A 16,204-nucleotide genomic window follows, 5' to 3' on the forward strand; every position below is an offset into this window, starting at 1 on the left:
AATGCTCAGGGGACTGCGCCGTAAAACCTCAAGCACGCCCTCTACAGGCCCACACAGTAAGGGATTCGGAATACATGGACAATGACACACAGTGAGTGTCGTTCTATGAACCCCTTACAGTGTGGGCCGGTAGAGGGCGTGCTTGAGGTTTTCTGGCGCAGCCAGTGGAATTATGAGATTCTAGAACCATGGCATTTTCCGCATAATTATGGATTCACCAGACTTGCCACATTACCCACGAACAGTTCAGTGGCGGCTCCTCCGCTAAGGCGGAGAAGTGTTACTCCGCCAACAGCCTAAAAACGTGAAAAATAAAACGATAATAAATATGTTTATTATTGTTTTATTTTTTCTTCCATGGCTGAGTCTTTGAGAGCGGGGCCATTGGGGTAACAGTGACGAGGGGCAGTGGTGGGCACTTATCAGTGCGCATTTGGGTTTGGCCGTCTCAGGACGGCCAAACCGACATGCGCACTGAAGTTGTCTCCAATCCGAGCTGCTTGCTTGGTTGGAGACAGAAGACACAGTGCAAATTGAGGGCACTTAGGTCAATCCTGACTTGGCTCTCATGCATGAGAACAACATCAAGATTGGCCACAGGGCCAGGATTGGCCACAGGGGAGTCTCAGAGCATGTGCCAGCAGTAGAGAGAGGACCAGAAGAGTGCAATGCGGCGGGCTGAAGGTAAGTTATGATTTTTTTTTCTCTGTCCCTCTCATTCCCCCTTGTCCCCCTCTCTGACCCCCTCCGCACCCCACTTCCCTGACACCAGCCGCTCCTGGAACGGTTGAAACAGTTGCAGACTTGAGGTGTTCTAGGTCAAACGTTACTGAAAAAGTTTTTTTTTGTTGCTGATTGCCATATACAGGTGTTAAACATTTGCTCAGACTATATGAATGTATGTTAAAGTGACATCATTGCAAAATAACAAAAAACAGTGTTCTGGAATGTGCAGCAAAACAAGCAACTTAATTTGTCTTTTTTTACTGGATAATTTTGTCAACCCTGAAATGTAATTTGGGCCTTCACTGATGCTTAATTCTAGTGACCCTGGTCATGGGTCATAGGGACAATAAGTGCCAGGACCCAAACTCTTGCTTAGAAGCGGCGCCCCAATTTATTTACTCCACCGGTTGGTGATGATAAAGTTTCTAATGATTTTAAAGGTATGTGTACATTAGGTGAACAACACTTACAATGCAACTTTTACAACATAGTGCCTTTACAACGCTGTATTTACAACGCAAACCATTACAACGCATTGCGCTGGGGGGGCGCTCTAGGATAGGGAATAGATTTAATTTACTATCCAACATCTTCCCTACTATCCACGGGGACTGGAGTTGGAATAGTAAATTAAACTATTCACTATCCAGCGCCCCAAAGCACTATGCGTTGTAATGGTATGCGTTGTAAAACTCGCGTTGTAAAAGCATGCGATGTAAAAGCATGCGTTGTAATGTCATACATCCGTACATTAGGACCTACTCCTCTCTATCAACTGAATATGCTCTTAGTGATCGAGACTTGACTAGTGCCTTGTACTTCTTACATCTGGTACAGAACAGACTTTCCCGATGTGAATGAAAGGTGTCAGCTGATACCTCCGAAATTAAGACACACAGAAGCGAATTACTCCCCTTTCTGAGATATTGAGTGAGCTTTTAGCTGCCATTGCTCCTTTTTCTCTTTCTCAATTATTAACAAACACACACACCGTTCTGATTCAATTCTTTGATCCACAGGCTGTCATACCCTCCCCTGTCCTGATGAAGACCCGCTATAGATGCTTACGAATCTGCACTACATCTTAGGGTCGAAATGTCAATGTTGTTAGTTCAACTTGTTCACAAAACTCCTCAACTAGAATAAGGAAATATTATATCCTGTTGTGGTTTCTGCATTTAATTTCTGGACACTGGACACTTGTGCAAAAAATCATCCATATGTATAAATATGTGTTATTTATGTCACTACTGTACAGCACCATGTCCCTAATCACGACCAGTCACGTGCTTTACTGTCTTGGACAGCCAGAAATTTATTGTTATATCCAAAAAGTAAAAAAGAGCTCATCCTCTGAACTCAGTCGAGTTTGGTGTGTGTGTGTTCCTCTCAGTTGATGATTAATTAATATCCATGAAACGTATTTAGTAAGGTTAAACTAAGTACACGTGACTCCCGACAGAACCATTGTTTTTCTCTTGCATTCCTACCCAGGTTCTGAGGGTTACTGGGTTACCCCATTATCTTTAATAGAAGCTGCTGCCACGCTGCAGAACATCATGGTGCAGAATACCAAGGCTGCATAGTCTTGGGTCGCCTTCATCTCTCGTCAACCCATCACAAGGAACTCTCTGACCCTCTAACCGACTATGATGTTCTTTGTCATCTCTGCTTTCTCTATTTACTTCTGTTATTCCTTCTTTCACCTTTTGTGTTTTACTCTCTTTTTTTTCAGGCTCAAAGTCAGATGAGGCTAAATAAGTGCTGGTGCCTAGAAATAAGTGCTGGTATGCCCCACCTGCAACCACAGGCTCAAATTAAGCACTGATTACAGGCCAATGGATGAAGAGGGCTGACCTTAAGCCCCCATAAGTAAGTATGTTAGAAATATAATGTTAGGAAAAGTATAGCCTGTTGGTATTAACAGTCCTAAAAGGGGGTCCATTGGCTAAACAGGGGGAGTAACGTGGATATTAAGGGACAGAGCTCAGAACCTTTCATGAAGGCACCAAATCTGGAACTTTGGAAAACTTTGTTGGTGAAAAGAAAACGTTGCCGTGTTTTTTTATTTACAAATGACGCTGTTCTCGAAGAAGATGCTCTATCATGGGCTCAGTACTGTAACTTTTCTCTAGGTTTGTCCACTTGCATGTGGAATTGCATTCATTCATAGTGGTTCACCTTTGTTTTGTAACTAGCTTGTTCGGACATCTCCGGATAACAGTAGCAGATAGGGGCTAAATCAATATTCATGTAGTGGGATAGTGCTTAGGTGGTAAGGCTCTATGACGCTCTATAATAATTCAATGTTCAGATTTGCTGAAATTGTAATTCTTTTGCTAAAACAATGATGATTTAGCACTTTCAAAATTAGTCTTTGAGACGATTTCCTATATAAGCCCTTGATTTAGAGGGTGAGTCAGAACTCTGATTAGTACTTTCTTGTTACTAGAGATGCTGTCTGATTTCTTACTGATTTTACTGCTCATATAAGATTTAGACTATTTTTTATTTTGTTTATGATACTGTATTGCCTTATTGCTTAGAGCCTTCATGCCAATGAGTTTATGCATCTGCACTTTGCAATTTCTAAATGTTTGTAATAAAACTTTTTAAGGTTTCTAATTCCACCCTAGAATTCACTTATTGAGTTTGTCCTTCCTCATTTGACACTATTTTTGATATGCTGATTTCCACTTTATATCGGGACACATTGTCTCATGAAACTGAGGTTTAACATCATACTTGATTCACCCATGTGCCTTTTGAGTGCAAGATTTTAGGGGTGTCCCGCACACAGCGTTGTTTGATCTGGTGTCACAGCAGAGTAGCAAAGTGACCGGATATTATGTGTGAGGCCAATCAGTCCTAAATATTTTGCCAAAAGAATGCTTAGTCTGGGACTTGTCAATTTGCGTTTCATCTTTGTGAGGGTTCTTTCCTCATTTTATAGATGAGAGTACAAGATGAGACTGTGTTGCATTGATCGGGGTGTGTGTGAGTCTTAGTACAGAAAAGGGAAGAGATACTGCTGGTTAGGACTTAAAGAGGCCATCCAATGTAAAGGCAATATACATCCCAAAGTGTCCCCTTTTTTGATGATGTAAGCCTGGGTGTTGAGACATATTGGACCATTATTCACTTGATGTCCCTTTAAGAACAACTACAGAACACTACATAGATTAGATCCTACAGATGGTGATCGAGGTTTTTAGGGAGCTCTCTGGGGCCCAATGATGAGGGTGCCATAAGTTCAGAACATAGCACATTGCATGGTAACATAATAACGGAACTGTACAAGGTACTAAACATCTAAATGAAGGTACTTCTATGGGGGTCACCTGCTCAACAGACAGAAAAATATATGGGTAAAACAAATACCTCTGAATACAGTCAGTACAGTACAATACAGCCAATGCACTACAATACAATACAATCAATACACTATTATACAATACAATACAGTTAATACACTCCAATACAATAGAATACAGTCAGAACAATACAATCCATTGACCTGGTGGAGGCATGGTACCAGTGTCCACGTGACTACCTGCACACATAGTGCTCCCACTCTGCTTCAATATGGGCTCCATGTGTCCCTGCACATATATGTGCCCCCCCTATATCGCATCCATGCGCATTTCTGCAAGCCCAGGCTGTCCACTCTGACCACCGGACTGTGTGGGTCTTTTAACACATGAATCTGTCCTTGATTCCATGTATCAGTGTCTTTCTGCCTGCACTGAGGTCATGTTCTCCATCATCATATGCTGCTGCACACACAGAAGCTCTGCCCACTCTCGTCATGATGAGCCTCTGTGTCTTCACACACTCTAGAGTCCAGTCTAACCATATACCCGTTTTTGCCCTAGAACATGTAGGGACTCTGCCCTTACACCGTGTGTGCCCCTATTTTTTTTTATTTCATTTATAGGGGTTCTGCCACTGTTTTGCTCTGTCTTGTGTGTGCTACTGCTTATCTGCCCTCTCCCACCATGCACCTGTGTGTATGGCATACACATGGGTTCTGTCCAAGCAGAAAAGAGGTTTTAGTGTCTCTCACTGTATGGCTGTGTCTCTGCCCACAGAGGGTCCTTGGCCTGCCTGTTTCATCATGCTGGCCTGTGTCTCTGGGCCTCTAGGTGCCGTTTCTTGTCTGGACGTGTCACCCTCCACTCACATGAGGCTCGGCTCAGAGGGGCCATGTTTTCTTGTTGCATCAGTGTTTGTCATGCCTGTTTCCCAGGGATTGAAGTCATATGAACCTGCATGCCTATGAGTGTTCTTGCACACAGGATGTGACGTTTCTTCACAATGTGTGCCCCTGGAGGTAGCGCACGCCTAGGTCACCTCTCCCTGCATGCTTAGCACATCTGTCCCAGCAGACAGGAGGATGCAGATCATGTCTTACTAATGTGAAGGCAGCAGTGGAGTCACTATGGACAGCTGCATCAGTCTTACATGCTTTGCAGCAGGACCAGTATGTGAGCGCCTGTACCTTTGCCTTGTCCCAGGTGACAGAGGTTGTGATGTGGGGCTCTTAGTGGCTCTAAAGCAGCAAATCTGCCCGGCACATGGCTACCAACGAGCCTCGCTCCACCCCACTCCACTCTACTCCACTCCACTCCACTCCACTCCACCGTCGGCTTGCTGACTGCAGAAGACCCACCACCCAAACCATGGAGCAGAAGGCATGAAGCTGCCCACCAGTGTCTAAAGAATCCCTCCATGGCTGCAGGGACAGACACACATTGTCAGTAACCGAATGGGATTCCATCCTGAGTGCAGAAGTGCCACAGAAGACTTTGAGGATTCCGCAGGGTGACCGCTGATGGTGTTGGGTGTTGCTGCGCGTCATCAGTGACACATTGAGGCAGGCCTGTGCGCAGTACCAGGTTTACATTGGACTAGCGCAGTATACAATGTCAGCCAGGCCATAACTGCAGCCTGTGGCCTGCACTGCTACAAAAGGAACTTTTAGGGAGGTGTATCAGTAATAGATCACAGAGACATAAGTCACAGAAGCTATTAAGCTGAGCCACATAACCCAGAAACGTATGCGATAGACACCACTGGGACACAGGAGCTAGAGGCCACAGAGGCAAGGACGTACAACACAATGTAGACAATCAAAGATGTAACTGAGCCCTCAAGATCATGGACAATGTAAACCTGCCGTGTCTAAGGCACAGGAGACAGAGTCAAAGTATGTCTGGAATCCAAAGCCAAAGAGGACACAAAGAAGAGACCAATGTGATGCAATACTTGTACATCACTAAGGCATGGAGACATCAGAGCTGGAGGCCAAGGGCATGGGAGAGGTCATGAACATGTCACAGCCTATGGCCATAGAGACATGACAACCTGACACCACTGACATCTTACAGCCTGATGATATTAGAGCCCCGAAGTGTGAAAATAAGCCTAAGACCATAGAAACTCAGAGTCCGATCCCAAAACAACATTAGATTTGAGTCTGAAGCTATTGAGATAGCACAGCCATAGACCATGGAGACATCAAGGTCTGACTCCTCAGAGACACCAGAGTTTGAACACTATGAACCACCAGAGCCTGACTAACATCAGAGCCAAGAACATGTAGACAAAGTACACACAAGAGAATTGTCGAGCTACAATTTCAAGAGATCATTTCATAAGACTCAAATAAAATGCTAATTTACATGTGAAAGAGATAATATGCCATAAGAAGCAGAGACCGAGAAAAGACTCGTTGCTGAAGCCCAACGACCGTGCAGACGGGCAATATACACAAATGAAAGTGAGGAACAACACAGGTATGAAATCCACAATGGGCGCCATAAGAACACAACATTCAGAGGACAATGAGGGTTTCTACCCAGCGTCCATGGTGTTCAATACAAGGACAGCAGAGACATGAAACACCTCTTCCATCACTACCAATACACATGATCCTGAGGAAAGGGAGGCAGAAGCCGGTGCACCACGGGGTCAGGAAACACTGAGGCTGAACAACGCGAGGAAAAACACAAATATACCAACCAACCAGTGGAAGAAAAAATAAAAAGAAGAAATATGACGAATTGGTTCTTGTTAAAAAATTACACTTGTGGCCTTCTTAATATAAGTCAATGCATCAATATTTCCTACCTGCTTCATTGATAACAGACAGGACCGACTTTCCACTGGAGTCCTCGTGGTATTGAAATCTCACCACACAGCCTTCTTCATCTTTATAAGTGCAGTTTACTGCATTTTCACCCTTATCACCTGTGAAAAAAAAACAATTAAATATTAACCAAACGAATTAATTCATACAAGAGTAACTGTGCTTTGTGAGAGCAGATAGCAAAAAAGTGATGGATCGAAATGCGTGAATTAATCTAACCCACTGATAATTATTCTAGGAGTGTTCCATTCCATCGTTTTGAGCTCTTGCCATTACAGAAAGGGACCCAAAATATGCAACATGCAAATACATTGCTGCTGCCCCTAAACTGACAGTCTTGCCGGAACTGCTAGGGAACTCTCTGTGCGGGACCAGAAGAAACAACCAGGCTTGTTTTGGCCATGCAGGGCTCATCGTTGAGGTCCAACCTGTTGGACGTCTTGTAATATCCGTTAACACAAAGTGCTTTTACAAGTCAGTGTATTTGTGTGTGGGTTACAGTACTCTGTTGCCCTGCTCAACCACCTTTGCAGCTAGGTGGGAACTACCTGTGCTGCAAGCTGCTTTGGTAAAAGTTTCTCTCAAAGGAATGCTGTCGCCGTACCTTTTTTAAAGGTATCCCATCATCAGACGAATGCTTGAAACCCCAACACCCTACCTTGCATCACTAGACCTTCGCCAGCAAGTTCCTGTTTCTTCTTTTTATCAACCAGGAAGCAAGACTGACCTCTGCGGTGTCTCCTCTTTTATCACACAAACACAACATGCCAAATTATTAAAACTCCTCACATACATGCAAGAAGAAATGAAAAACTCACATGAGGATGACTAAAAGGACTTTACAGGGAAGAACTAGAAGACCTCTGCTCCAAAATGCAAATAGAGAGGCCTATGCCCCTGCACTAAAGATAAAGCCATCATCAACTATTGGTCTAAAGGTAACCACACTAGGGAAGAGCAATCTCTCTCTTCAATGGCTGGCAGCGCACCTCGGTTCACCTCTGTATAGACGAGTCTTGTGCTTTAAAGGTGAGCAACAAGAAAATACATGGAGCACCTCCAGCGGGCTCATAGTTCTTGAATTTACTAGCGGAGAATTGTAAGCCAAAAGACAAACAGAACGGCAGAATTACACAACTATTCAAACAACACAAGTTCTTTCATCTCTACAACATCACAGTACCTTGAATACCGGCTTGTGCTTGGCTTTATAGTTTTCAGGGACTATTCCTTCTACTGAAGGACAAGCATCTTCACTGTAGTCCTCAGAGGAGGAAGAGACATTATCATGTTGTGTGGAGCAAACCAATGAATCACCAGGAACTATTGCATCAGATCAGTTTCTCAATGTTAAAGCAGAACAAATGGAATGAAAGTTGATTTGCTGCAACCAGGTTCTTAACCAACTCTTGCTTCAACTCTGGTGAATCAAGTGCCAGCTAATCTGCAGACAGATGCAGATGAACCTGCTAATCCTACCACACCTGGAAACCTCAAACATATGGAGACTCTGACTCACCAAACACTGGCAATGAACATGAGCCCGTGCATCCTGCCACAACATTCCATTCTATCACAACAAAGGCTGTCAGTGCTTTAGATCTTCTACCTTAGGGTTTCTTCAAGGTGGGATCCTGCTACAGTTAGTTCAACATAGATTCTTCAGTGATCGAACAAACATTACTTGCAAACAAAGGACGACATCCTGACCCTGAAGTTTTAACTAAGTGCAGACATCTTAAAGATTAATGCTTCATTGCTATTGGAAGGCCCTGCTCCCCCATTGTCCTCGGTTTTGGATAAGGCCAAGTCTCATTATAATGCTGCACTCTTGCATAGACATATTAACATTTGTTGAGAAATCTCATGCTGTAATCTGATAACTTGGATAAACTTGAAAAATCTGAGGACATTGCTCCCTCCCGGAAGCAACAAAATAAATCACTCTTTAGCTTTCAGATTGAAAGGCTGCTTTACATCGGTTTCATATCAATAAGAGTCTGGTTTACAAAACAGTTTGAGAATGAAAGCGTCTGTTTGAACACATCTTCTCGCCGACTACTTATTTTTTTAGATGTTGAAATGCAGGATGAAGGCAGGGCCCACCATTTGAAGTGGGAATTAACCGTTTTAGGTGTTGGGCCTTGGGGTACCAGTGCATCATGTGTTTATACATCATTTCTGGAAGGGAACTGGCTTTCTGCAGGTTTACCCCCAACTCCCCACTGTTGTTTGTCCCAATTTTGACTACAATATGGTTGGTTTAATGGCTCTGAAATGCCATGAGTGCTGCTAAACCATCCTCAGTGCTTGCAATCTAACACTTATAATGCAGTATCTTTCATTGGCTTGTCCCCAATTGGCATAACCTGATTTACCTGTAAACCCCTAGAATATGGTACCAGGGGTATCTAGGGCCTGTAGGTTGAGGTGTCACTCGTGGACAGTAGCACTAGTTGTGCCCCCACGAGTAGGACAAAGCAAAACATGGTCCCTGTCTGCCACTGCAGACTGGAAGGGCACTGTAAAACTGCTAACTCAACTTTGCCATTTAAGGTAATGGCGAATCCCAAACCTCACTTATAATGTTTATAAGTCACCCCTTTGCAGGCCTAACATGTCCTAAGGCAGGGTGCTGTATGTCAAAAGGTGGAGTCTGTACTTGTATATGTTCCAGCAGTAAAAACACTAGATTGACGTTTTTACTGTGGAAAGGCTAGTGGCCCCATTGGCAAGTACAGAATTACAGGCTGGCACCTCTGCCCAGCTAACCTCTCAATTGGACTACTAAGTTTAGCACTGTTTACTCTCAAAAGAATAAGAGCCTTAAATCCGATTTAATGGTTAACTCGAGTTTAATGTCACTGGTGGGTAAAGTACAACTTTAGAAGTTGCCACGTTAGTTGCCCAAGGTTTCCAGTGCCCGTTTACTGATGTACACAAGGATTGTCCTGCAGCGAGCTTTCTGCCCTCCTGGGAAGATGTGCTAATAACTCTCAGGAAAGGACACAATAGGGGCCTGCAAGGGAGACAGGTGTTACCTCCCTTCTGCAGGAAGTCACAGGGGTGTTAGCCCAAAAGGCAAGCTTCAAAGGGCAAATGGGTAACACTTAGCCAAGGGGCACTCTATTGTTTAGGGAGGCAGGCTGGCATTGGGGACAGAAGAGGAGAAGCCAGTTGTCAAACCGTTTTTTTCCAGGGACGTGTAAGCCCTTGGTAGCCACACCTCTGGGGGTGGGCGAGGGTGCTCTGAGTGTCAAGAGAGGGGTCTTGCCATGTTGGGAGTGGGCAGAATGGAGCATCCTGGGATAGCCAGATGCCACACTTTCCCCCAAAGTGGTGTTCAGGAGGGAGGGAACCTGCTAACCTATTGCCTACCAACCACATCCTACCCTGTGGGCATTTTTGAAGTTAAATAGGGCACCCAGAACTTAGGTCTCAACTAACTTGTAAGGAGGACTGAAGGAGGACTGCCCTGCTGCACCGAGGGCTCTGCAAAGAGAGGCTGCACCAAAGAAGAATGCACCTGGTGTTTAGCAAAGAGAGGGACTGTGCCTGCTGTGTCCTGCTCAGGGAAAAGCTGTCTCCAGAACCCAGTCAAGCCAAGAAAACTCCAAGCTAAGTGGCCTACTGTTTACAGCACAGGGACACAACAGCTGAAGGTGCCTGTTGGGGCAAGTTGGTAGCCCAAAGCCTTCAAGCCGCTACCCCTGCTGCTGTGCAGCATCGAGGACCAAGACCTGAGGCACAGAGTTGCACACAAGTTCACTGAGCCTGGGAGTGATGTTGGAGAGTTGCTGGAAATCTCAGAAGGTGAGTTATCAACACAGGAAGGATTGGCCCATGACACTACACCGGGCGACTGGACTTAGGCCAGACTATAGAGGACTTTGTCGGGCATCGACCCTGCAACTAGGACTCCCTCACCATCTTTTAGGACCAAGGAATCCCTGCAGGTAGGCCCCCATTGACTGCATCACATCAACAGCATCCTTGAAGCATCTTCAGGATCCTTCATCCTTAGCATCAGGACCACTCCATAGGAATCCATTGCAATGCGGTAAAAGTGCCTGGAACTGCTGAAGGACTGCTTCCCCTGTGAAGGTAACTGTTCTTGAGGAACTTGCTGGTCCACATGACCTGCTCCCTGCAACAGTTGGTTGCCCCAAGTACTTCCAACTGACCGCATTGACACATACCTAAGTTTTCCTTCTAACAGTTTGTAAGTGTCCAATTTGTTGACTTTGCCAAGGCTTTTTTGTGGTTGAATGAAACTGCTCTGATTTATTATTGCTTGTGAAATCTATATCTCCTGAACCCTTTGGTGGATATTTTTCGTTCTGATGTCTAAAAACGTATAAAAATATGATCTATTTTTATAAAGTGGTGTTGGATTTATTGAGTGTCCAATCGATTTCTTCTTCTGTTGTTTTGGTGCTGTTTAAATGCTTAATACTTGTTCCTCTGTGTAAACCTTGCTGCTCAGTGGCACAGCTACCCACGGCTGAGCGGAGGGTTTTACAGACGAAACCTACAGGACCTAAAGTGTATTACATGGCGGGGTTGCACAACCACACCATATAATACACCTCATTTACCCACAAGTTTCCTGTGCCCTACATCAGTATTACATTTTAGTAATTCTAACTGGATAATCCCTAGTTTTTTTTTAGATATTTCCCTACCTAGTTACCTGACCAAACTTTCTTGACATCTCTGAAGCTGTTGCTCCTTCCTCTCATTTAAAATAAGATATAGGCGTGAAATCAGTCTATTGTCATTTTCATACTTCTAGGAGAGTAAATGAACAAACCTCTACCTCTTTGTTCATTGGGTGAAGTACTCAAAGCTTTATTTGCAGGCACTGTTCACATTGGCATTCTTTGAACTATTAACTTGCCATTTGCCAAACAAGTCCCGCATTGTGTAACAATCAACTTGCCTCATCTTTTAAAGTCCTGACCTAGCATTCCTGAAAATATGAGATAAAGGAGTAATAAATAAGACTGGAAGGCTATATTGGCCCTCATTACGAGTGGCCCGGTTAATTGTGATATGTGCGGTAATGGAAGTGCGACCCATTTGACTATTTGCAACAATATATCTAAACCCACATTTTGAAGTTTAACTTATAACTTTCCAAAAAGTCCTTACTATGAATGACCTGGGTATAAGCCAGTGAATCAACCATATGAAAAACACATTATAAGAAACAGGATGTAGTGATCTGTGAGTTAACTTATGCACAACAAGGGATGTATGACGTTACAACGCATACTTTTACAACACATGCCTTTACAACACATTTTTTACAACGCAACATCCTTTGCAACGCATTCCATTACAACACATGCCATTACAACAAATTGTCTAAAAACTACCTTTACAACGCATTCCATTACATCGCATACTACCTTTACAATGCATACCATTACAACACATACCATTACATTGCATGTATGGTAAGTGTTGGATAGTGTAGGGGTAAAAATTACTATTCTAACTCCAGGGGGTGCAACAGTAGGGTAAGTTTTGGATAGTGGAAGGGTACTATGTGTTGTGATGGTATGCGTTGTAATGGTATGCTTTGTAATGACTGCGTTGTGATGACATGCGTTGTATTGGTAAGCGTTGTAGTGTCATGCAATGTAATGGTTGCGTTGTAATGGCATGCGATGTAAGGGATGTTGCGATGTAATGACTGCGTTGTAATGGTAGTGCGTTGTAAAAGTTGCGTTGTAAAGGTTGTTTCCCCACAACAACTATTGTAGTGAGCAAAGGAAACTAGTGGGAGAATGGAATGGAGTAGTATTTGTAAAGTGCACTTAACCCGAAGGCGTCAAAGGAAAATATCCTTGGAGACCATGGAGCTGCAATCAAGGAAGGTAAAAAAGCCAAGTTTTAAGTTGCTTATTGAATAAAAGGAAAGAGTCCAGACTTGCAATGTGTTCAGGCTGTGTTCCATAATTTAGCTATAGCTACCAAGAAGGAGCAGTCGCCTCCACCTGGACTTGCGGAACCTCGAGGTGGTCACCTTCCTTAGAGATGATGAGCTGAGCAGTCTTTAGGGCTGCACCAGTGGGACGCTGTTCTGATAGGCACTGGCCCTTAATGGTGAAGAGCCAAATAGACCATTCAAAGAGTTTATATATCACCTACTTTCTGACTGGCAGCCAATGAAAGGAGTTAATGCCTTCTCTCACCAAAAGATGCCCAGGCACATTCAGGACCAGGCAGGCTGCTATATCCTGAATGACCTGTGGTCTGTTTAGCGAGGACTTGCTGATGTTCAAGAATAATGCATTACAATAGTCTAAGCGAGATGTAATTAAAGTGATTACCACTGCCACTCTGAGTTCAGCTGGAAAATTAAAAAATATTTGTTTAAGGTTCTGATAATAAAGTAGGAGCTCACAGTCCTGCTGAGCCGGGCATCAAAAGTAAGCGAATTATCAAAAATAACCACCACGTTTTTCGCAGATTCAACCGGCAATGGTAAAGGACCACAAGTCTCTGGCTATCAAAGTTCAGACCACACCGAATGCTGTGCCCAAATACCAAAATCTCCACCTTTTCAGTATTCAATTTTAAGCAATTGTCCTTCATCCAGGTATTAAGGCCATTCATACATTATTTTGAATTTGTCTGGTACTAGCTGCAGATTCTCTGATATGGAGACAATAGTTTGAGTGTTGTCCACATAGGAAAACACCTGAAAGCCGAGAGGGGAGACATACAGATTGAATATGGTAGGGCTAAGGGAGGATCCCTGTGGAACCCCACAAGTGAGCTTGAAAGCCTCTACTCTAAAACTGCCGCAGCTGACTGTTTGGACCCTATCTGTCAGAAAGGAACAAAGACGGTCCAGAGAAGTGGTCCTCAAACCTGCCTGACGTAATCTTTGCATCAAGTGGGACAGTGATATCGTATCAAATGCCGCTGACATATCTAAAACAGCGGAGGTCTTCTTGGCAACTAATGGAATATTCAGCGACAACCAGCACCAACTCTGTGTTGTGACCACTTCTGAACCCGTTCTGTGATGGATCTAAAAGGTAGTGAAAAGCGATAAACTCAGCCAATTTATGATTAATATATTTTTCAAGCCTTTTTGTCAGCGCGGCCAGTAAAGAGATGGGGGGAAGGTTTTTGAGGTTCTCCGGGTCCCCATTCGGTTTCTTTTGTAAGAGGAATAACTACTGCTTCCTTCCAAAGACAGAGATACACTCCCATTGTTAATATGTGATTAAAGACTTTGAGCAAAAATGTCACAACCTGATCCAGGACGAGTTGTAAACTTTTTGGTGGGCAGGGGTCATCAGTTGAGCCTGATTTCATGTTCATGAAGATATTTTTTACTTGCAAGGAAGAAATAGGAGGAATGCAGACAGAACTGTTGGGGAGTGCAGGTCAGCTGGGTCAGCAGCGTCAAATGAGGGGATAGGCCTATCCTCATTTCGGACCTAACACGTTAATTAAATAATTTTCTAAGATAAGAGATCCCACTTATGTGTATACTTGAATGAAGTTTTGGGACACTCATAGCCATATTAATTTGGTTCCCTTACATATACCAGAAAGGGTACACCACTTGAAATATCTCTTAAAAATCCTTTTGAGCATCAGGTGTTTACTTCAGTTTTGAAGTTTTTTCTTAATGTTTTAACTTATCTTATTTTGCCACCTTTTGAGTACATAGCCAGCACCTCAATCCCTATCTTAGGATCCAGGGCGTACGCCACTGCAAGCATTTTACTTACTTGCTTGGGGTTGACAATACCAATTTTAGGTTGGTTCTTTACGGATTACCTCTATGCTATTGTACGTTTGAACTTTAAAATCACACTTATACTGAGTTTTTTCAAGTTTCTTTTACCTAGACTAGACTGTAACATTGATGTTCTATAGACATCCCCCCAAATCCTGGGTATTAATTAGGTCAAACTAATTTTCTTATGTGTTCACCTATCTCACCTATCCTTTTGACTTGACCCTCATGATGATTGACCCTCTTGGTCTTTACTTGGCGTGTTAACAGCGGTTGTGGTTTTTACTATCCATTTGCACTTGGGCCTTTGGTTTTTAATGGATATCTACATGGGACACTGCATCCTCTTCTTGTCCACTACTTGGGTGTGGTATGGTACATTTTTACTTCTCTAAACATTTTCTTCTTTCTTTATTTGCACTTCTCAGTTACCTATCGATACTTTGCCCTCTCATCACTAGATGCTAAATTAAATGCGATTTCATGTATTTGCAGCCTTGAAAAAAGTCACATATTGTGATGAAACGTGTCGGCTATTGAATTAGTGATACATGTACTGCACTCAATAAAGTCATTCTTACTGGATTTATTGTCTATGAACCATATGCAATGGACTTTTGTACTTGTCAGACTTCTATCATGAGCGCTGGGGTATCTTCATTCAAGACCTATCCTCAATGACATTGAAGTCTGAGTAAATCTTCAGGATTTTCTCTGAAGTAGACTGCAACATTGCCGCAGTAACTTTGTGAGTTCTCTATGGACTGTTGGAGTAGAGGGCTCTTTTATCACCTTAAAGAGTTCATATGGGGAGTTTCTAGCAGACCTAATTTTGTTCACATAGTAGGAGGTTTGGACGCTGCAATGGCATGTTTATACAGGAGTGTCAGCTCTTTATGTTTTCTTTATTCTCCAGGTTGAGTTTTGCCCTCCATTTCTGTTCTTGCCTCCGACACTGTTGTCTGAGGTCTTTCAATTCGTTTGAGAATCAGGATGTGGACACCTTAGCTCTGGTGCAGACCTTTGTTTAAACTGGAGCAACCTGATTGATTGAGGCCTTCATCCAAGCATTAAAATCTTCTGCCGCCCATCCCTGTGAATAGTTATTTTTCAATAAGGACACTCTGAGTGCAGAGATTATATCAATGACGGAACTCTTGCTCCAATTTCTGTATGATATAGGTTTGCACTGCACCTGTTCTACCCCTGTCTGCAGGACAATTTTGAAAGTCATTGCCCGTTGGGCTGCCCAGCCTAGTGGGAGAATATCTCCCACTACCCGGCCCGTATGGTTAGTAAAAATACAATCCAACATATGGCCAGCAATATGAGTGGGGGATTTAACCATCTGGGTGAAGCCGAAGTTAGTCATGAGTTGAAGAAAGGTTATTGAATCATTAGATCCCTTACCCTCCAAAAGGATGTTAAAATTCCCAGTATTGTGAAGTTGGGATTTGTAATGACCGGTTCCAAAACTTAAACTCAGGGCTTGATAAACTGAGTTTGTGAGTAAACCTGCGAGTTTGTCAGCAGACTCAGGGTAGGTTACATAGAATTAA

The 16,204-nt window shown here is 43.4% G+C and overlaps 1 protein-coding gene across 1 annotated transcript in view; it reads right to left on the minus strand.

The window, feature by feature from the left end:
* ITGB3 (integrin subunit beta 3) overlaps window positions 1-16,204 on the minus strand; it is a 474,184-nt gene that overhangs the window by 131,096 nt on the left and 326,884 nt on the right. The window contains exon 13 of the mRNA XM_078645100.1: window positions 6,859-6,978. Within this exon, the coding sequence (XP_078501226.1) occupies window positions 6,859-6,978 (120 nt within the window). The remainder of the gene's footprint in view (window positions 1-6,858; window positions 6,979-16,204) is intronic.

The sequence above is a fragment of the Lissotriton helveticus genome, chromosome 5_1 (assembly GCF_964261635.1).
Source record: "Lissotriton helveticus chromosome 5_1, aLisHel1.1, whole genome shotgun sequence".
In the NCBI taxonomy this organism is placed as follows: Eukaryota; Metazoa; Chordata; class Amphibia; order Caudata; family Salamandridae; genus Lissotriton; species Lissotriton helveticus.